Source organism: Glandiceps talaboti, chromosome 4 (assembly GCF_964340395.1).
Source record: "Glandiceps talaboti chromosome 4, keGlaTala1.1, whole genome shotgun sequence".
NCBI classification, from domain to species: Eukaryota; Metazoa; Hemichordata; class Enteropneusta; family Spengelidae; genus Glandiceps; species Glandiceps talaboti.
In genome coordinates, this window is record NC_135552.1 from 17,250,514 (window position 1) to 17,274,731 (window position 24,218).

At 35.2% G+C, this 24,218-nt stretch overlaps 1 protein-coding gene across 2 annotated transcripts; it reads right to left on the minus strand.

Annotated features, from left to right (window-relative positions):
- Window positions 1–411: 411 nt before the first annotated feature.
- LOC144434033 (gamma-aminobutyric acid type B receptor subunit 2-like) lies at window positions 412–24,218 on the minus strand. 2 transcript variants are annotated; one of them, XM_078122477.1, is made up of 19 exons: window positions 23,864–24,218; window positions 14,141–14,278; window positions 13,375–13,545; window positions 12,678–12,779; window positions 11,639–11,704; window positions 11,191–11,382; window positions 10,194–10,421; window positions 9,210–9,270; window positions 8,209–8,286; window positions 7,304–7,454; window positions 6,857–6,989; window positions 6,162–6,269; window positions 5,617–5,739; window positions 4,713–4,823; window positions 3,886–4,110; window positions 2,492–2,656; window positions 1,745–1,902; window positions 1,180–1,415; window positions 412–959 (listed from the first exon to the last, which is right to left on the minus strand). In XM_078122477.1, the coding sequence occupies exons 1-19, from the start codon at window positions 24,152–24,154 to the stop codon at window positions 931–933; spliced, it is 2,766 nt and encodes a 921-aa protein (XP_077978603.1). In that variant the 5' UTR covers window positions 24,155–24,218; the 3' UTR covers window positions 412–930. The 2 variants fall into 2 exon arrangements, with proteins under 2 accessions (XP_077978603.1, XP_077978602.1); XM_078122476.1 differs by having other exon boundaries at window positions 1,180–1,421.

Genomic DNA, 24,218 nt, shown 5'->3' on the forward strand with positions numbered 1-24,218 from the left:
TAGGATGATGAATCCGATGGATGACTTTACAATATTTTAAGAATTCAAAAAAATATTTACAGAAAAGATAAATCGAATGTGTGGTACTTTTAGGTGTTTTATATATAGGTTATTATACTGATTACATACAAAATTATGCTAAATGACACAGGAAATGTTTATATATTGTATGGTTATTGGTCACATGTAAAACATACAATTTGAAAGAGAACTTATACTTTTTACACGTTCATCTCAACATAGTAAACACCAAGTGGTGTCCCAACTTTACAACGTAGTGTACATGCTTTAAAGCTTAATATTTGTTACAATGTCATCTTTAATAGTGTTACGTACTACCCGACACCTCCCCCCACCCACCCACACACCGTGACACACACAAACCTTTCAATTGCGTATACAGGCCGGATAACCAAATGAAACAAGTCAAGCAAGCAAACAAACAAACACACAAACAAACAAACAAACAAACAAATAAACAAACAAAATAGAAACCACGTGACATTATAAGCGGAAAACCATCAAACATTTAGATTTTGGTATATAACATATAATTCGATGATATGTGATGTTTGCGTATATGCAAATGAAAGTATTCTGGCTGACACAATGACTATGCTCTAAACACATATTTACACGCAATGAACACTATCTAATCTTCTTCACTTTGAGCTTACGCGGGAAAATAATCTAAAGAAATTCTACAAACGCTTTTTAAAAAAATATTAGTTTTTTTAAGATTTGTAATTGAAAAGGTAATAATTCATGCAAAAGTAACATATCCCATAAAAAAGTAGGTGTTCCGTGTGGACTTCTCTTTGATTTCCTCGAATTATGGACCATATTTTGGCATCTTCGACTTTCAATGTGGTCGATATATATCATTACAACAAGATTCAACTACTAACATCGTTCGCTTGTCCTACAAATCTAGTAATGAGTCTCTAGGTGCGAAGTTGCTGAAATGAAAACAAATATCATATATGAATTTGTTACAGATTCTATCGATGGTTGTACAATAAACGCTATATGTACAATTTGCCATTCAACAAAACTGCTGTGAATTACAAAAATGACAAGGTAATACAAGCTCAGACATATTCAATTTATTAATGTCATCAAAATACTACTGCCGGGGATGTATTGGTAAGAAAGACTCATTTTGAAAAAACTACATACCGGGTATTAGAACTAAGTGGTCAGTGTCACATACAGTGATTTTCAAGTGTGACGGTGACGTCTCATTTCCATTGTTAGGGTTGTCATGGTCTGCTAACAGTTTAGTCGTTATTTCACACGGCTCTGTATGATTCATACCGTCCTTGTCACCACCACTATTCATGTCGTCGCATGTTGAGTTGTTCAGCACAGTTGTCACAGGAATATAGATACCTTGGAAGTCACTCAGTTGTTCGCTATTTCTAGAGAATGAAATCATAATTAGGGTCGATTTGTATTAATATAAACATCTATGGCTATGACTTAGATTGATGTCTGTACAGTATTACTAAGACGCTAATAATTTGGATAGTCTTATTCTTGTATACAAATGATACATGTGATTTTTGTACTTGTACGCCAATGTCAATGATTACCTTTTTCCTCCCTTTTTTAAAATATATTTCTAAGTATCAGAATTATAAGTTTTTCTCCCATTCTGTTTGACTTTAATCAATCACACCTTGTCTGAGTGTGAGTCAATAGTTTAGAACACCTTAGATGCTGTAAATGGATTTTTACTCACGGCGGTGAATTCTTTTCAGCTGTCTTGATGCCGATGCCTGTATCATCAATACTTGGAAGTGGTGTATTTATGTTTGTCGACACGCTGTACGTTGAGTCTGTATTACGTGTGTGCTTCATACCAAGCTTCTCTAGCAGATATGACATTTGCTTGTCTCTCTGTAGAGAAAGGATAAAACTGCCTCTAATATATCATACGTAAGCAGAATTGAATGCGTTCAAACAAAAATATGGACTTCATATCACGGGCGTTCTATGTCACGACAAGGGGCGTCTACGTTATAGGTTCTGCGGTGCTCAAGACATGTCAAAACGTTCAAAAATTATTTTTCCGATTTTTGTACATTATATTTGCAAAGATATAATTATGTTATTCCCAATATTTTTCTTCGTTCAGCTGGAAAATATTCGTGACCACGAACCCTTTAATATGTTGAATGTTGATATTTTCCTTCAATTGGATGAACGAAGAAAATATTGGGAATAATAATACCCCGGTATCTATAAATGACGTCGTATAGATGGTTAATGTAATGGTGTGTTACTATAAGCTAATGTCTGATATTGAAGGCCACTTGACATGAATGCACCCAATCCCAGGTTAACTATCGGTAAGCTAAGTTCTGTACCCTGTTGTGGAATGTACTGCAAAGATTTGACAGGTGTACATATAATCGTGGTAATTCTATTCGTGTCTAGTAAACTTAGAGACGGATTTAACTAATTGTAGGTCCAAGTCACCCCTCACCTCTTGTAGGACCTTATTTAGTTTACTTCGTTCTGATGTAAGACCTCTCATCTTAGTTGAAAGGTCGGTGCTACTCGAGCTGGGCGGAATTCGTAAACTTGCTTTACTTGGAGTGCATCGTATTTTTCGTTCTTCTCCCTTTGGATCACGCCTCAGTTCCAATAGCTGGAAGGATAGACAAGAGTGTATAGTGTTACATTTGTGAAACAAGACAAGCTTTGAAATGCGGTGATATCGTAAATGTTTGTTTACACTAATTTTGTACTAGTTTTCTTTTACATTAAACATTGCATATTCCTCAACACACAACCATTTCAAAATAAGTCAGCAAGCAGAATTTACGGAGGGCTGAAGAGAAATGGGGGGGGGGGCACGAAAAACATTGGGATGCGAAGGGAGGGCCTTGACAATTCTGTAGCGTGTAATATGAAAATATAGTTTTGGGGGCTACGAACATGTTTATGTTCATTTCGGGAGAGGGCATGGCATTTTTTGATAGCGCGAATGGGGGAGGGGGCTGCAAAAATAGTTTTGCGCCTCAGCCCCCCCCCCGTAAATTATGTTCGTTCCCTAATGATTACATAAAAGAAAAACAAAGTTTTGATAATATCTAGGTGCATTTTTGCAAGATGGGTCAAAATGTATACGCATACATCTATTTAGTTTATATTCTTGTGACGTAATTTAACTGTTGGGTCAATATTTACTGCGATTTCAGTTTTTACCACTTTCGTTGAAAATTTTGCTTGAATATTCTTCGCGAATATCAAGTGACGTCCTAATCTGTCACCAGTCGGAAACCATAACAGCTAAACCTTTAGAAGTATGTGAAATATGTCTATTCGGTCATTCTATATCCTATCGACACAACTAAGTGGTCATTTATAGTAAACTAACTAATCACTGATATCCTGGGTACATATTTGTACCTGGCATTTGCAACTGTACACCCTACACACTCAATACTGGCTGAACTAGTTAGGCAAGTACTCACTATAGCCTAGGAGAGGTACAAATTTACAATTCTTACTGAGATTTAACTGTTAATATTAGTCAATAAGTTTTCGTTGAAGTTATTGGGGCAATTTTGACTAATATTACCAACATAACATAGATAGTTGTTTGATGTACATAGGCAACTTATCCAAACTCTGCTAGACGTGCCTCTTTTGAAAGGTGAGATTTTCGATACAAGACAAGACAAGATGGCACACCGTCGTAAACCACTGCCTCTTTTACAGCACCGTCCAAGACATACACTTCTTTATTTCGATGTGTTACTACAGAAGAAAATAGGATCTGGATTGCGAGAATGGCGTGCCATATATGTGTCTGTGATATGTAAGTGTTCGAGTGTATATCTATATACACTAGATGACAGTAACTGTACATACCTTTGGTACAAACACAAGACACAATGTTATCGTTGTGGAGAATAACAGAAACAGTGACATGATTCCAAACGATGCATTTGGGTTGTCGTGAATCACGAATGATAACGCTGCACCAATAGTACACATTACCACAACGTTATACACACTCATTCCTATATATTTACTGTCGTTTAGAGCTGGTATGGTCACGTGTCGTGTCTCCCAAGCCAAGAAACAGCCAAAGATCTAAAATAGTGGAATGTAGAAATGAGAAGTTACAATAGATGATATAAAATGGTATGTTTACTTTTTTCCGAGAGTACAATCAATACTTGTATGGTTTATATTCATTTACATTTCAAATTCAATCTATGTCGTTCAGTGCCCTTATTTTCTTCATTTTTTATTATCATATTTGCAAAACAAACAAAGCCAACATTTACATGTAATGTTTCACTGGTTCATATCCTATATATACACGGCATTACGACAACAGGGCTAACCGTCGGTCATTTATTAATATCTCTCAAAATCTGAAAGCTGACAGAGATTTTTCATCCGTTACAATGCTGGTAATGGTGACTTTGTAAAGTAAGCTGAGCTCTTGTTGTTGTTGTTGTTGTTGTTGTTGTTGTTGTTGTTGTTGTTGTTGTTGGTGGTGGTGGTGGTGGTGGTGGTGGTGGTGGTGGTACCGGTGGTGGTGGTGGTGGTACCGGTGGTGGTGGTGGTGGTGGTGGAGATGGAGGAGAAACTTCTACACCAAGCACTTGTATATAGCCGTCATACAAACGTATACTGACAATGCATTGTTTCTTGAACAAGTAAAACAATGATAATGTAATAGTTACCATGAGAACGCCTTTGTAGATGTATATTGCTGCCAACCATATCGACATGTGAACACTCTGACAGTGATGTGTGATAGGGATGATAGAAATATCCTTGCCTCCTGGGTCGGGCTAAATAATAAAAACGAAAGACACTCACTAAACTCAGCCTGTAGAATCAATTGTTCGTAAAATGACAGTCCTCTTTCTGAAGCTGACACTGATACAATTCAAAACCAATATCAATGATGATACAATGCCATGATTAGTTCTTAACTTTAGGATTACCTTCAGTAATAAAACCACATGTATGATTATGCAATTCCATCGCTGGCACTACCTAAGGTCTTTGAGACAAATGTTCCGACTAAGTCTAGTACAAGTTTCGAATAAAAAAATCTTGCAAGTATTATCTTAGGCTGAGAAAGTTAGCAATTCTGAAAACCCATTATTTATGCCCTAGCCCTTCAGTATAGTTTTCTTTTACTCATGCAATCCCTCTATCGAGGTCCCTTTTTTCCTTTAAAGTCTTTATCCTTACTCATCTGAGACTTGGGACCATGGTGCAAAAAGGCATACTTTCCATGATCCAGGCTACACACAATTCCCATGGCCTTGTTTTGACTACTTCGAAGATAGTTTTACCATGCAAGAATTATCAAAACGTTTTAAACGTCACAACAATTATTTCAGATGACTATTGACATGTATTCTATTATTTAGGTATCAAGAATTGTCTAGACACTTGACATTTACTAGATCTGCAGACGATGGAAACAGTTATTTGTAAAACTCTGTAAATACGTGCATAATATTATGCTAATGATATTCGTGGTGACCTTGTCGTAACACTGTATACGTACAGCAATGCTTGGATTCCAACATCACTACGTCAAGTCTTACAACAACTTGTTGCGACTCTTACCTGCTCAGCACCTTCAACAATTTTCCGTTTGAGAGGATCTTTCAGGACCCATGCAACCAAAATAATGACGTCAACCAACAAAAGGACACCAACAATGCCAAAAAGACGGTAGTCACGAATAACCTAAAATTGAAAATGGGCATTCACCTTTAAGTGAGACCCAATGCCGGCATGCACGGTACATATCGTCTGTCATTTCAGTTATTATGTTATCACATACTAAGACATTCAATTTTCTGTAATTCGTCTCCAGCAAATTGATCAATTCAGAGAATTTCACGGTTGCAATCAAACACATAAAGTTATAGCAAGTAAAACCTTGCTGTAATCAAGAGAGAAAATTGTAGCAATTAGACTCTGTTACATGATATAAAAATGTTACATGTCTATTTAGTTTATTTCAACTCATTGAATTATCTCCATATGCACAAAGTCCAGACTCTTTGTATAAAACACGATCATACACTTCTGATCAGATTATTTACTACTTCAACTGTACATGTTCAAATGTATTAGCTTTTGAAGGATTAACTTGGGTACATTACCTTTTTCTTCATTTTAATATTAGTAAATATGCTGTACACACGCCATGTCTTGCTGAACATCGCTCCAAAGGCTACAGTGAACCCCACAGCGATCATCCAAGATTTGATCTGGAAGAGAACATTTCATATCCAACAATTTGATGAGGAACAGGAAAGTTGAACGTAAGCCCTAAATATCACTTTTAAAGTCAATGGACAGGCACTGGTATTCACGTTCCAAACATTAATGTGAGCGATCATGTGCAAAATCCGGATATGTGCCTGTATATAGGCAATTGTATTTTATACAATAGACTATCAACTTTCGTTGTTCCTGTTGTTACAGAAACGCAATACCTTTTCATTTCTATTACACATTGATGTGCTGTGCTATGTAATGAATTATAGACGAATGGACGACTGATGTGATACACTGAAAGGAGTATGCACTTAGGAGTCATGTATATTCATTGTTCACCCATGAATAATCATTTCTGCTGACTCCATGCCACGGGGCAATGTGGCCTATAGCAAAGGTAGAAGAACCATTAAAGCCACAAGATCAACTTAATGTTTCTCTGAAATCGCAAATAATTGTAGGTGATGTAAAATCATGAAACGACTCTTCAGAACCCACATTGTATGAAAATACCTTTATTTCCTGGGCAATGCAATCATAATAGTGATTGCCATTCTAATATGATAATTCAACTTACGGTACATATGATCTCAAACTCGTGGTCTGTGAAGTATGTGCCATCTAAACCAAGGAAGTAGATTGACCCGTAACATAGAATACCGCCGATTATTATCAAGTTGTTTAAAAACGGACTGGACATCTTTATATACCTGTAATGCAAAAGTCGGTTACGTGATTGTTGGAGACTTTTACAGCTCTGATTGGACACTATACGTTGTTAAGTTTAGTACTATTAGACAAAGAGACAGACGAGGATTCAGAGAAAGAGGGAAGATGGAAGTGCATACAGATAATTTGACAAGTAGAATATAATGCGCCTGAAAGGCCCAGAGGAAGGAGATACGGATCGATTTTACGTTTACGCGTGTCAGCCTGTGGCAATGCATGTTAATATGTGTGTATATATGTGTGTGTCCAATTCAAATTGGAATGCGAAATATAGAAATTCAAGGTTCACTTTTACCTGTGCTTGCGGAACTTCATATTGAAGAACAGAAACATGAGAGCTATCATTATTCCTAGGTAGCTTAGGGATCCTAACGTGACGTATAATATGAAGGATACCCCGCTGGGATAGCGAAAAATAATCGGTCTGTCGATTGGTGCTGATCCCCCTAGAAGAAAACATACGGTGCAAATAATTGTCTGAACGATCAAATTATTCTAAACTTTATTATTTGTAATTAATAGTAACATCCTTGTCATAAAATATTACAGACTCGTGTAAGCTGTGTTGATGAAAAATACGTTCATCTTTCGGTACCATAGTGTTGATAAAATCGTAGTGGTTGCAACAGCTTTAGTACAATGAACACACGTGTCACAATGCAAACTGTGTCATTTATAATTGTGTGTTTAACAAGGTAATAAAACATATGCGAATAAAAAATGAGAGACATTTACCAGTGTTGTATAAAGCGAAAGGTGATTGAGTAGAGAACATTCAATTTGTCTTAAAAATGGAATTTCTGAAATAATGACGAAAATTAAAATATTGACATTAACTTCCGTTATCGTTTCCGATTAAAAAACCATGACCTAGATTGTATTTCGTATCTTTGGGCTAATTAATGTACAGTAATGGACCTCCAAATAATTACATATTTGCTAAGATAATATGTAGACCATGTTTTTACACTCGTTTGATAGAAACGTCCTAAAATGTATTATGCGCTATCTTTCGTACATGGTTTAGTTGTCTCTATTAAGACAAATCCCTGGTGTCTTCAAAAAAGCTCTGCATAATAAATGTTGATCATTTCCTGTTAAATGAGGCGATTAAAAATATGACGTCATTCCGACATTCGTGTAAGTATTCCCATGAAAATATCAGTATCTGCTGTTCGGTCGTATAACCACGATACGTACCTTCCCAGACAATTGTATTGGTGATCACAAACTCATCATTGTAAGCGTGGTATTCGCCGACCATTACTTCTTCGCCATCTGTAAGTATATTATCGTATCAATATTTTAAATATGATAAACAAAGTCATGAGAGTAAAAAGAGCTCACGGTTTTAAGCATTACCATCATAATTTGTTTGAACGGTTATGATTGGCATAGTGGTTGTTATATTTTATTGGTTAAATTGAACACTTATATGCCTTCAAAAACAGCATGTCATTAGTCTTTAGTAGACCATTCACAGAAAATAGACAATTATTGCATAAAACACATACATACATACATACATACATACATACATACATACATACATACATACATACATACATACATACATACATAGACAGACAGACAGACAGACAGACAGACAGACAGACAGACAGACACAAACACACACACACACACACACACACACACACACACACACACACACACACGCACACACTTAGAGAGTCCATGTTTACTACTTATTTGTTAACACTGATCAACCTGTGAATCATTAAAGCGGCCAGGTGGATGGGGATTGGGTATTTATTTTGAATTTTGAATTTAAAATACAATTTTATCATGGCTTCCTGCATGAAAAATCAATGTGAAACAACATAGACCAAGTCTGCGTTTGTAACTCAATATATTGCAAAAAGCTACAAAATGTATAAAAAGTTTGTTATTTTACGTACAATGACAACGATTTTACACATTTCTTAATCTTTTGCAATTTATTGAGTTACAAACAAGGATTTGCCACATGTTGTTTCACATTGATTTTTCAAGTAGGACGCCATGATAACATTGTTTTATAAATAAAAAATAAAAAATAAATACCCAATCCTCATCCACGTGGCCACTTTAATGGTCACCTTTCTAATTCTAGGATTTGTGACTCTTCATATATCAGAGACGACCCACAAACTACAAATACTGGCGACCTACACCTCCCTGTGAGCCTACATATTACTTACTTTGATATTGTTCCAGCACAATAGTTCCCAGTCTATCACCTCCTCTGAACTTGATTGGCCCCTATAGATGTATTAGATAATGTAAACACACAAAGCCTACTTACATACAACTTAATGAAATGAAGACTATAGGGTATTATATTGCACGAGTCGAATATGATATACATACCAGTATTCACTGGTTAAAATATTTCTCGAGTGTCATTTATTGGGATTGACGTGACAAATTGATGTAGACATGACATAAGACATTGGTATTGCCCTCTTCTAAACTAGATATTTGCCCACCAAAATTCATTATTTTTTGTGTACTTTTGTGCACATCCCTATTTCACGGGAAAATGTGATAATTTTTTTCATTTGTAAGTAGTCACTATTTTTTCCAAAATATTCAAAATTGCATCTCTACATTTGTTCTCAATGTCTGATGGAGACTTTGTTAAGATGACATGGCATCGGTTACTTATTGCAGTTGTAAAGTTATATCATATGTATATTATGTTACATTACATAGGCATATAGCTTTCACCATATGCCATGCAGTCGTTGGACTGATGCCCAAATGTAGACTTTGCTATAGATCATATGGTTACTGAAATACCGAATGGCAAATCAATATAAAGTGAATCTTTTGGCAGTTGTATGCAAGTGGTTACAGACTTTGTAATGCTCTGCTAATGCAATCGAATCACTCTCGTTTCTCGTCGCTCGTTACTCAAACTGTATGCGATTTTACGAGTCAGTCCGTCTGTAATTCATCACATAAAATTAGTGTCGTTAACGTACGAGTAAAAAAGTTAATTACGTTACAAACACATCGAAGCTTTCAGTCAAATTAAATGAATTAAACATGAAATATTGATTAACATCCGCCATGCATGATGATGCCATAATGGTTTATTCTAATTGAAAGATAAGGTAATACTGTTCTGGTCATGTAAATTCATGACCCGGGAGGGGGGAGGGTAAATAAGCATGACTTACCGTAACTCCGACAAAATCGGTTTCGTTCATAGCTTCCATGAGTAAATTAAATATGTATTTATTTCCCATTCGCGTATTTAAAATATTAGAAGCATTTTGATTAAGATGATGTAACACTTTGTCGATGGCAGATGCAATTACCCAGACACCGTCATATGCATATCCATGTAAACTGTGATAATTATGTCCACAAGCATCTCTGTATTGGTTCTCATATTCCAAAGGTGTCTGTAGGATGATAAAAGAAGAACTGGGCTGAATCTTCGAATGTGTGGAGGTCTATATCTATATCTAAGCTTTAAAATAGCATTTCTGAAAGACGGTTGAACCATTAGTATTTCCTGTTTATCGTCACTAGAGGGAGTGTCTGTTTGGAATTGACATTGACAGAGTACATTCATAGAAAAAGTATTCTCCAAATGTACACAGCATATTAAAGGGGGGAGACTCCAGGAAACAAAGACATAACTGTGTTGTCTCTAGGGTCATTTCATGGTTATACATCACCTACATTACACGAGATTTCACAGAAACAGAAACAGAAATAAAAACATAAAATTAAAAAATTAAAAATTAACAGAATCAGGAAGTTGAACCTGCCCTCATTTTGGGATCTGTGCTGTGGGCCGTATTGCATCATGGGAGTCTGCAGAAATGTTTATGCAATAGTTGAACAATGAATATTCATGACCTGTACACTGAAGGTAATACTATTAGGCACGTCGCGTTCAGACCAATATATATATATTATAGTAAAAAGGATCTGCACAGGCACTTAGTAATCATGAATATTTGTTGTTCACTTATTGCATACACATTTCTGCTGACTCCCATGAGGCAATGCGGCCCACAGCACCTGGAGTGGTGTTCCCAATTTATAGATGTCAATATTAAGAAAGGCTGGTACCGTGATAGGGGCAAAAAGAGTCGTCGGTGGCAAATATAACTGAAACGAAGCAAATACCTAAATACGGCTATTGAATTTTGCATTACTTACTAAGCCAGATATAGTATCCATATTTTGAGGCCCGAGAGAAAGTCTTTCAGTCGCTAAGTATCCTTGAATGGATTCCAAAATTTCTTCGATGGAACATTCTGTTTCAAAGTCAACATTCATCCACCATTTCTCACTGTACCAGCCAGGGATAATCCACACGTATCTACTGCCGAATACCTTATTTTTATAAGCCTTTGCGGAGAAAGAAATGCACAAGGACATTAGTTGGTTAGAGTCGCGCTCATACAGTAACACATACACATGTGCACACACTCAATATTTTACGTAGGCGCGGCACGCTTGCATACTTAGACACACTGCGACACACGCACGCACGCACGCACGCACGCACGTACGTACGTACGTACGTACGTACGCATGTATCTCAAGGTATCGTATCCGACAAAGTCTTTGAAATGGCGGGCATATGATTGAATGTTCTACTTACATAACAAAATACTTTTCTCGCCATGATCTCGTCGAAGAATCCAAGGATAATACGTGCACCTGACTCCTAGATTAACGATTAGGACAAAATATAAGATCAGAGTTAGTTGTATACTATGAATCTATATACAACTGTATTTCGAATGACTGATAAGTATGGACATTTTCTCTGACGTATATAATACTATATTGAATGTGTTTGTTCTATTAATGTGTACTGTAAGTTCAAACCATTACGAAATGAAGGCCTATAATCAATGTACACGATGTTGAAGCATAGCATGGGGTGTGGGTACTTAGACTGGAGTTGACAGAAAGACACAGCGTGTTAGTACTAAAGCAAACGTGACCTCACCAACGATTTGTATGGGAACGCGTCAACGTGGGAAGACATACTTCTTTCAGACGATTTAACATATATTGCATATGTTTGTGCGTTGGTATGGTTGCTTTTAATATTTGTGACTGGACTTGCGTGAGATGATTTTCGTTTTGATCACACAGCTGCAGTCTGTGTCATACCCATTTTGCAATAAATGAATATTCTATTTATAGAGCCCCCAAAATAGCACAAAAACAGCAACGAGTACATTTCTTTGACAATACATTAGTGTGGGGGTACAAAACTCAATGAAAAAATATGAATAAGTTGTTGAAAACATTACATTTTATGGAGCTTACACATCTATTATCTATTCATTTATGAAATATCAGTGTGGGTGATTTTTACCCATTTTTTTGTTATTTTTAGCTTTTTAGGAAATATGGAGACTCCCTGTCGTTCTTTTCACATTTGAATTCACTATGGAATCTATACACATGCAAGCTTCGGTTTGATTCTATATATGGTTAGAATGAAATAGCGGACCGCCGGACCTTCTCAAGCATGATATTGCAGACCCTAGTGGGCAGTATCTGTCAATGAAGGCTATACTCGCAATACAGAGTAATGGATTTTTCACTCTAAGAGCCTTTGGAAGGGGGGCTTTATACTGTTGCCACAATAATAGTGTTACCCCTCCCACAAGTTCCTTTCTTACCTTAATGCCTTGCACTGCATTTTTGGGATCCGTAGCGAAACTTTCCACCCGCATGAGCTGCTTACCAATACTTTCCAAGTCACTCGACAGTTTATTGTGAGCCTGTAAAAATATACATACATGTATAAATATCAAACTTTGCTGTATCTACTAAATTTCACATGAGATGTTCTAAGAATTCCTGGAGTTCAGGAGTTTTTATTTCTAATAATCAAAATTTTTCAGGGCGCCACTTAGAACTAAGAAAATTAAATAAATGTATTTTATTTTTATTTTTTTTAAAGACTTCTGGCACAGATTAAAATGGGGAATTCATTAAACGTGTTTCATGGAACACAGACTCGCCACTCTCAGTTACTTGATGGAATATAATATGAGCAACTGTAGTCAAAATTTCGGCATTATACAATGATTTATTTTACTATGTATTCTATTGACCACTGAAGATGTGCAACCGCCGATATTTTGGAAGTGGCAGTTACTTTCAGTTATGGGAATTGCTGTCAGGTGAGACAGAATGTTATCAGAGCAGAGCTAGCTATAGCCTCGGCTGTGGTTGAAAATATCCTGCCGGGTTAGAAAAAAAATCGGTTACAACTACTGTGTACGTCAAATACTTTACATGTACTATATATATGTATTGTTTTAAATGCTGGTAATGTTTTTATTCATGGTGCTTAGTGATAATCGTACTTACAATGGAAAACCGTGGTGTATCTTGGTGTATCGTTGCTACATGGGTCCAGTTAAAAAATTCCAATAATTTCAATTTTGCAGGATTTAGGTCAGCTTCAGAAGGAACGGTACGAAAGAATGTTGGATACTTCTCTCGTTCGGAGAGGAAAGGTTCTGTATTGGCATAGGATAGCTACAGATGGACAAACATGACATACAAAATAAGAATCGTTGAATTTATATAATATATTATATGCCGTATAGTAGTGGTCAAAAATCTTGACGCAATGACAATGTCGTGTTAATTACATACAAGGGGAATATGTTTCATCCACATTGAACCAGCCAAAGCATTGAGTAATTGCTATTGACTGATTTACATGTAAATAGCATCTTTACTAATAATTATAAATGTTATGTAATGTGAACGATCGAATATGTTTCATCCACATTGATCCAGCCAAAGCATTGAGTAATTGCTATTGACTGATTTAAACAGCATCTTTTAAACGTTATGTAATGTGAACGATCGAATTATGAATTTAATCAATATTAAATCAATGAATTACAAATGGCTTCTCTGTTAAAAACAATATCTAGAACATAATATTGTTATAATACTATAAATTATCCTATTCTATCCTCAAACGCATGTTCCGATTCCGGACATTGTTTTAACATCAGACAGACAGACAGACAGACAGACAGACAGACAGACAACTATAGGCTTTAATCTTTTCAGCGCGATTACGTAATCCCTCAATGTTTATAAAATAAAAATGGTTTACCTGTATCTGTTTCCACCAAAGAACAGCTTCAGCAATGGGTGCTGTGACTTTAGAACAAACGCTGCCAAAGACCATCATTTTCAAAGGACCTGTTGCCATTGCGTCGAAGAAAGCTCTCGTTCCTACTGCCATATTACACTGTAATGGATCGGACCAAATATATCAAACATATTTACATAGATTAGTGAATTATCAGCTATGCTCCTCATGGAATTACTTGCAGTTACTGTATTTTCTACCTTTTAATATTTTAGTTTCTATATCATTTAGAATAATAAGGGAACACAAGTGAGGGAGATCTCACAATAGTTGCATTGAGGTCCTACAATTTCACCATTCTGCATCGTGCGATCTGTCTAATATAGATTTTGGAAAAGACCAAAGAGCTCAAGTGCACACAACACCTCTTCTAAACTAGAGTTGCAAAAATATTAAAACTCTGTTTAAGAGACTTGAGATTGGTAAAAATGTGTTTTCTGGGTTCCCTAAACAGCCGTAATGAAACTAAAATGAAACCATCCTCGTGTTTGTTTCCTTGTACAGTAGAGCGTTAGTGTCACCTACACCGGAATAATTAGAGGATCTCTCTCTCTCTCTCTCTCTCTCTCTCTCTCTCTCTCTCTCTCTCTCTCTCTCTCTCTCTCTCTCTCTCTCTCTCTCTCTCTCTCTCTCTCTCTCTCTCTCTCTCTCTCTCTCTCTCTCTCTCTCTCTCTCTCTCTCTCTCTCTCTCTCTCTCTCTCTCTCTCTCTCTCTCTCTCTCTCTCTCTCTCTCTCTCTCTCTCTCTCTCTCTCTCTCTCTCTCTCTCTCTCTCTCTCTCTCTCTCTCTCCCTGCGCAAAATGAATGAATATTTGTCATAACGTGAAATTAAATGACCCTATACCAACCATTTCAAAAGAATAATCATTGTGAGTAGTATAAATCCATTAAGCATTAAATTAATACAAAACTGTATGTATGCCACACTTTTTAAGGAAAAATTGCTTTTCAACAGAAATAACAATTAACAGTGAAAGCTCAGTAGTATACTGTATATATATTTGCCGCTCATTTCAATTATTGCCAATACGTTTTAACACTAAGAACTTCTTTCAGACACTTTTCTTTACATGTACGCCATGTTGCTTTGTTTTTGTTTGGTGTGGTGTTGTTGGTTTTTTTTGTTTTTGTTTTTTTTATAAATTCACAATATTGTCAATTCGACGCGATTGCAATGAGCTTTCTTTCAAGTGAGTGACACTGGCGATATGTGCACTAAATAATTTAGACCTTAATGGAATTGGATAAGATAATGTAATTAAAATATACCAGCTAGCCGTAATTTTAATTCAAGGACAATCATGGCATAACGTAATGAAATAATGGTTAATGAACTCGAGAATGGAGTTAGTTGTAAAATCGATACATAAGTGGTCAGGCCAAAAATTGTACTACAGTTTTACTAAATGTTATGGAATTTACTACGGACTCAAAATACGGCCACCGAAATATAAAACGCATTATACCAATAGGTATTGCACTGAAAATATGGATTATATACATTGGTTGTTCTACGTCACTACAACCGGTGTCAACGTCACTGATTCTGTGGTGCTCGAAATATGAGTCAAACCGTTCCAAATTGTCAGTATTCTTTTCGGTGTTCCATAAATTATGCTTGAGGGGTGTGATTATGTTATTCACCAATATTTTACTTCCTTTAGCAGGAAAATACTGGTGACCAAAGGATTTGTCACCACTCGTCTAGCGACTCGTAGTGATAAGGACCCTTTTGCTCACGCGAATCTTCCTTGGCAGAACTAAGAAAATATTGGGGAAGAATATAATTATACCACACGCAAGCAAAATTTAACACGTGGTCGAACAAACCATATGGTCGGTTTTATTCACGACAACGCACGCCTACGCAATTGTATTTCGTTCTGCAGTGCTATGCTGTGTCAAAATGTTCAAAGTCGCCATTACTCTTCGCAATTTTTTGCGCTCGAGGTATAATTATATTGTTCCCTATATTTCTCTTTATTCAGTCTGAAAATACTCATAACCTAACGGTTTTCTCATTTCGCGTCTTCGAATCCAAATGTCATTTAATATTTTGAAACATTCTATGTTACTAGAAATTTTAAAGTCTTTGAATTAAATGTGACATAATTTTATTGTCAAGTTATACTGAGTCAATAGCTAATGTATAAATGGAGTAAATGATAAACAATGCGTGTTAGCCTCAGAATATACAGGCTAATGCACACTTACTTTGTTCAAAGGTTAACATAACGTCTCTACTCTACACTCAATAATTCACTTACGAAAATTAAGGTTAAAGTATTTATGAACAAATAATTGACCTTCGACCTTTGTGATTCAAATTTTCATGTACAAATTGATAATTTTCGTACGTCGAGTCTACTGACGGGGGGTCAGACACAATTTACACCGGAATGTTATATATTCCTAGCACACAGCATGTATACACGATTTCCGTGCGTGTAACGTTGCAAAATTACCAAATTGAAATTGTACAGCTAGCTTGAGCTCCCAGAGCGTAGACACACAATAATAGAATTTCTCTAATTGCCTTGGAACTACATTAAAAGTGGCATATACCAAGCGTAGAAAGAAAGTGTCCATGTCTTACAGCGTAGGTATGAATTATTAAAATTGGTTATGTTTGTATCTAATGACCTAATAAAGAGATTAGTTTCATCATTTTCAATATTTTGATGAGGTGAAAATATTAAAACGCATACATTATGGAATAATCTGGTACGAACAAAATAATGACACTACGTCGTGCATTGTGAGTGTTTTTACTGTAATAAATTTGTAATGCGATTTGAACTATTTTCAAGTTGGGAGAATTGGATAATGATAAATTTGTAACAATTGCATCAGAAAACAGAATATGTACAGATAATTCTGGGTTAAAACAAAGAATTCCTCTCTTTTTCTCTAAAACTGCATCTTGCCATTAGTAAGTTCGTCTAGTTTACACACAATTTGTAAAATTGCACATATTATGGCTGGTAAATGTATTCGTATTACGCATAAATGTATACGTATTGCACATACATGTATTCGTATTACGCATAAATGTATACGTATTACACATACATGTATTCGTATTACGCATAAATGTATACGTATTACACATACATGTATTCGTATTACGCATAAATGTATACGTACTACACATACATGTATACCTATTAAATATACTTGGTTGTAGTCTAAGACGGGAAATCAACTCTCCATAAATTAATAACATCAAACTACTTCCGAAAACCTCAGTTCATGAAATATTCAATATAACTACGAAAAGTGCCTGAAGGCTTCCTATTAAACTACTTTGCGTTTATGTATTCTGACTGCGTTTTAATCTTGTCTTTATCAGTAATGGCAGATCATAACATTAACGAATGTTCGTTGTGTACTGAATGGTATGCATGGTCATATTGTACGTTTATACCGTGTAAAAAAGTTTTGTTTTTTTTAAAAGTGAGTATGTTGGTGATGTTTTTAATTCATATTAATATTTTTAATAGTTGGGCTTATAAACCATAATTAAAGTCAGAATGATATACCGTGCATAATGTGACTTATAACTTGTCCCGTAGTTCCTAAATCAACAATAATCAACAATTATTCAATCAAAGATACGCTCTTGTCATTTCGCCATCTTTATCATCAGTGACGTTGTGATATTTTTCAGAGCGGCCATAGATGGTGTTATTTTTTATTCATTTTTCGTGACATACAACTAGAGAGTCGATCGTGTCATGAGAAATAGAAAACAAATTAAACTATTTAAGCTAACACCCTGCTCTCATTTTCGCTTCAATCATCCACCTTCAAAATGACAACTTGTAAACACTTTCAATAACGTTAGAAATTGAAAAAAAAAACACCAACCACTGTATGTCAATATCTGCATGTCAAACATTAAAGTGGCCATATGGATGAGGATTAAGTTCTGTTTTGGATTTTTAATTTATAAAACAATTTTATCATGGCTTCCTACTTGAAAACTCAATGTGAAACAACATGGATCAATTCTGTGTCTGTAACTCAATACACTGCAAAAAGCTAAAAAAAAATGTGTAAAAAGGTTTGATCTTGTACGTACAATAACAAAGATTTTACACATTTATCTGTGTTTTACAATGTAATGAGTTACAAACAAGGACTTGGTCTATGTTGTTTCACATTATTTTTCAAGTAGGACGCCATGATAAAATTGTCTTAAAATTAAAAATCTTAAAAATACTCAATCCTCATCCATATGGCCCACTTTAAGTAAATGTCGTCAAACAATACTCTAATTCAAACTTTGACATGAAATATAATACATATCTGACTCATACCAGATTGTAGAACAGAAATAAACATTTTATCAAAATAAACAATGCGAGGATAAGATTACAGAAAATGTAGGTTGATTGTAAAGACAGGGATGGGTCGTTGTTGTAATCTGTATATGGCAGTGCATGCAATGAAGTGACCCAAAAACTATATATACGATGGTGAAGATATAGAACGAGCGACATGATAGCTTATTAATTTGTGCATTATGAAATAAATTGAAAACGCACCCAGGAACGTTGATATATTTGCCAAATTGGTTCACCGGCTAGCACTCACTTTATTTCTATTTATATGAGAAAGGTTACTGTGAAATGAATAATGCGTTGATCTCTTTGATCTGTTCCATACCGTTTAGTGATCTTTATTGTAAATCTACAGTATACAGATATTCGTATTCATGATCTCAATCCTGGATCAATAGTAATGGACTGCAGTGAGTATCAAATAGTACTTTCCTTTGCTATCCTTGGAGTGGTTTGCAATATAGATCATTGCCAGGGGAAACCATTGTGATAGATATAAGACTTGCCTCAGATATGTATGTGTAGGTATATCATATCAAATCTCCATGACAACGGAGCTGATGTAGGATGAGATAGTCCCTTACACGATATTGTGCATTCAAGCATTCAGTACATACAGAAACTAACACACACACCGTGACACAGACAAATATATATACTAATATATTTATATATATATATATATATATATATATATATATATATATACTTTCATACATGTGCATAGTTATATATATATATATATATATATATATATATATATATATATATATATATATATATATATATATATATATATATATATATATATATATATATATATATATATAACTCGGTGAGTATCAATCTGCTAAGACAGTGCTCTATACCGCAGTGGCAGAGCGTAATAGTTTTGGTAGTACTGGAACTCTTTCTATATATATATATATATATATATATATATATATATATATATATATATATATATATATATATATATAACTCGGTGAGTATCAATCTGCTAAGACAGTGCTCTATACCGCAGTGGCAGAGCGTAATAATTTTTTTTTTAAATTATATATATATATATATATATATGTATATATATATATATATATATATATATACATGTACATATATATATATATATATATATATATATATATATATATATATATATATATATACATGTTGTCTGAAGATCGCTCGAAGCGTGAAACTCTGAGTAACGACTTATTAGATCCTTATTCTTTTGATTTAAGTCTATAATGTTCTGCTACTAATATTTGCATCGAGCACTGTTCTCTCCAGCGAGACACATATTCATATGAATACATGTATATATAAGTATATAAGCCCCATGTGTGTCTATCCATGAATATATCATTATATCATTATCTGCAACATATGCAGACATATGGGTAGCTATGTTACATCTTGTTACTATAGTTACAAAACTATAATACATCAGAAAAGGAAAGATAGAAAATTTCCATTTTCCTAAAAAGCTTTCCAGGGGTCACATCTTTCTGTAAGATGATTTAAATTATATCTCACTCTGATATCACATCAATCGATGACCGTCGATAACCCAACCTATTAACTAGCTACTTTGGGTCTATTTATATCGAAAGCTTTACACAATCAGTGTTACCTTAGGACAGTAGAATATGCTGATGTGGAAGATGAAGATGAAGATCGGGATGATGATGATGATGATGATGAGTAGGAGGAGGAGGAGGAGAATGTTGATGATGGTGTTGGTGTTGGTGGTGGTGGTGGTGGTGGTGATGATGATGATGATGATGTTGTACATTGTCACTACCGATGATTGTAACTGTAGAGGTTTTCTACATTTTTAGCGAAACATTATCATTGCTTCATTGAGAACCCTATACTATCACTTGTGTGCGTTCGCCCTGTCACCCTTGTAAAGTATTTTTTCAAACACAAACACAAACACAAACACAAACACAAACACAAACACAAACACAAACACAAACACAAACACAAACACAAACACAAACACAAACACAAACACAAACATCAAGGTCATCCTCACCCTACATCGTCGTCGTCGTCATCATCATCAGTAGTAGCACCTCAGACCAATATAGAAAATCTACAGCAGTCTGAGTTAGCACGCAGTAGCAGCAGCACAATATTCTTCAAACCCAAAATAACACTGACATCACCATTTCTATTTTAGTGACTGATTTTACTTGATTTTACATCTATTCATGGGGACTATACGGAGAGACAGTATGTTAAATGAACAACACATTTGTAAAGATATAATTCAAGATAAACAGAACAGAGTTGAACTAACGCAAATTTTTAACATGTTTTTTCGGCATGAAACTGTCAACCCACAAAATCACATCACAGTGGTTAATTTTAGTGTGAAATCTCATATATAACAATGAAAGACAAGTCGAATTTTTTTTTCTTTTTTTTCTTCGCCCCGTTTGCAAAATCGCAAAAAAATACGTATTTTTCTTTTGCCATGTTGCAAAATTGAAAAATAGGTCTTTATTTCCGTCTTATTTGCAAAAATGAAAAAAAATAGGTATTTTGCTTCGCCCTGTTTGCACTAAGGCAGTTTGAAATGAATGTATATCACGAAGAGAGTGTGACAAAATTTCAATGCAATTATCAAGTCCCTTATCTAAACTATATTGTAAACACTTTATAGTCTACGTCTAAATTGTTTAAGTGCACCAATGAATACAAGTAAATTTGTCAATTGCGTCTTATCACGATCTGTGCCTCGGTACATCAATATTCATATCAACATTGCCATGTACGCCATTCTCTTCCTGCTTCAAAAATTCAGTCAAGTAATTGACATAATTGTGTTGATTACTATCTGATTTTTAATGGTTTTCGATTAGTTGGTTAACGTTGTTAGTTGGATGAGTGGGTGATTGGTTGGTTGGTTGATAAATCTTCACTCACGAAGTATTTTTTTTTAGTATTTTTTTTAGATGGATTGATTCATACAATATTAATTTCTATCTATAATTCAAGTTATTTTTATCTGTGTGTTTACTATTTTTATTTTTTTATTTTTGGCTCCAGGATTTTTAGCCTATGCTATTTCACGATTGTGTCTTTTTATCTAAATTTGACGTGATTTAGTTTTAATATGCACAATGCCATTCATATCCATATGTGATTTGATTTTGTCTTATTCCTGCTATCCTTGCAGAAATGGCAAAATGTGGCAATGGCGGGCAAGAAAAACAATGTGTCAATGGCGGACAAGAAAAAATGGCTATATGATTGTCATTGGTAATTGATAGCATTCCACAATTATTACGCATGATATAGTATTAATTGGGATATGCTAACGCGTGATGTAGTATTAATTGAGTTATCCTTACTATTCCAGTGCACATTCTATGGAACCTCTTTTAACATACAGTGTTAACTATGGGCCACATGGTTGAAATGATCGCCGCGTGCGTCAGATCCTAACGTTACACAAAATGCAGGCGACCTACATTGTAAAAGGTATTATTGACAGTTCTGGCAGTGAAGTCTGGCCATCTATATCTCACAGCCATACGCTCCTGTTTTACAATGAAATATACTTGCTCTATTAACTGGAATGTGTGCACATCGAGATAGCAATTATAAAACTGTCAATAAAAGCACATGAACTACATTGTAGCGTGTTTTGTTAAGAGCTGGTGTGGTAAATATCAGAACTAGATCAATCGATATCTAGTATAAACATGAAGTAATATGTGAACATAGCAATGGCTTTCACTCTACTATCCAAGGTCGGTTGTCTGCGTATAACTACTATCGACGAAGCGACAACCTAACATGTATGTAGCGACAAACAGCAAATACACGCGTTTATATTTGATGGGGTACTGTAATTTAAGCCAATACTAAAAATGTCACGAAAATATGGACGGAAATCACAAATGACATTTAGACTTTTGACTTATTGGTCCAGTTGTTCGACCTCGTTACATTGACATAGTTATTGCAGCTGAACGCTGTGAAAGGAAAGTAAGAGTAATTGAGACATGTCGATACATTAGCGGTACGTTTAGACGTCAAAAGAGACATGTACCACTCACGTCACAGTGTGACGTTTTAATCATCGTTAAAACACAGGTTGTTGCAAGGCTATATCACAGTAACGGTAGTTATGTTCGATGTATTGGATATTCACTCAATTCACATCATGACATTTAACAATAAACACGTGATTGAATGTTGTCATGGCATTAAATTGATCAAAACTCGGCCGTGGAGCAACATTTACAGGTATAGCAACGGTTCATTGATTACAAACCCTCATCATCTTTAATACAGAGCTTTCGATATTGGCATATAAGGCAGCCTTGTTTGTGTTTTACGGCTGACCTTTCTGCATTCAACCAGTGCATCGCTGTGTAGTGGCAAATGAAATACAAATAAGCCTAGCGGTTGGGATGCAGATAACAGCAGCTGAAAACAGAAATGTGATATATTCTTGAACGTCACAATGCTCCATACAGCGCGTGTTCATGTACGGAGTAATTTGATCAGACAGAGTCGAAAAATTACATACGAATATATGAATTTAATACCGGATATGTGCTGTTAAGTCCTAAATTACATTAAGTAATATCTGCACAGTAGAAATATAGAAACGCTGTGACGTTTAATACTTGATGTGGTATATCATGTTATACACCATTTATGACGTTTATAGTGGTTGTTAATTTAATTTAATTTAGTTAATAATATGAAGAGAAGTGTCATTTCGGCTAATTATTGAATTGATGATGCTATGCTATGGAATGCCGAGTATTTATCACTGAATTCAATGACATGTTTATAGGGTTAAAATGAGTACAATATTATAGTCCATGAATAGTAATGTTACATTGTTAAACAGTACATGGAGCCTCTCCATTTTGTTTGATATAAGGCATACACCAAATGTCATACAGACGTATGTACGTCTGTATGACTTCATCGATCCAACGCTAGTATTACATACACAACGCAGCTGACATTTCTGATAAGCAGGCCATCTAATAGCATCGAGAGAGAGAGGGAAAGGGGAAAATCATAAACTGTTTTTTTTTTAAAAAACTGCTGGCTAAGATTTCATACAGCCTCTTATTTAAGTCAACTATTCCATATTTATGTATGTATATATGAAAATAGGTAACAATATCAGCGTGAAATTCATAATCGCGTCGAATCAATTGTAAAAGACGGCATGTGTTAAAAGCGACGTATTAGTCTCGTCTGGCATTGAGATGTATTTAACTACTTCATTAAATATACAACGGTGATTGTTGCGTTTACATAATATGAGAATTATTTATAATCGTGTAAGTTATTACCTTTGTGTCGTAGGATTCCATGTTTAGTCGATAGCCAGTTAAAATATGACTTTTATTATTGATATGTTGTATGGCGAGATCAATGGCGGGTTTCACTCCCAACGCTATTTCACGTTCAGGTCCCTCCGACGTGAAAGGGAATAAAGCAGCAAAATACAAATCCCGCGAAACATCTGTCGTACCGTTGTCTGCACCAACAGTTGCCATAGTACACATCCCAAACGTGACACACAATGCCACACACGTTTGCCAGCTCCATGGCATTATGCTATTACGGTTTGGTCTAAACATTGCTCCAATTTCTGTATTTTCGTGTTCACATTATTCCCCTGCTGTGTTCAAGGATGAACGTACA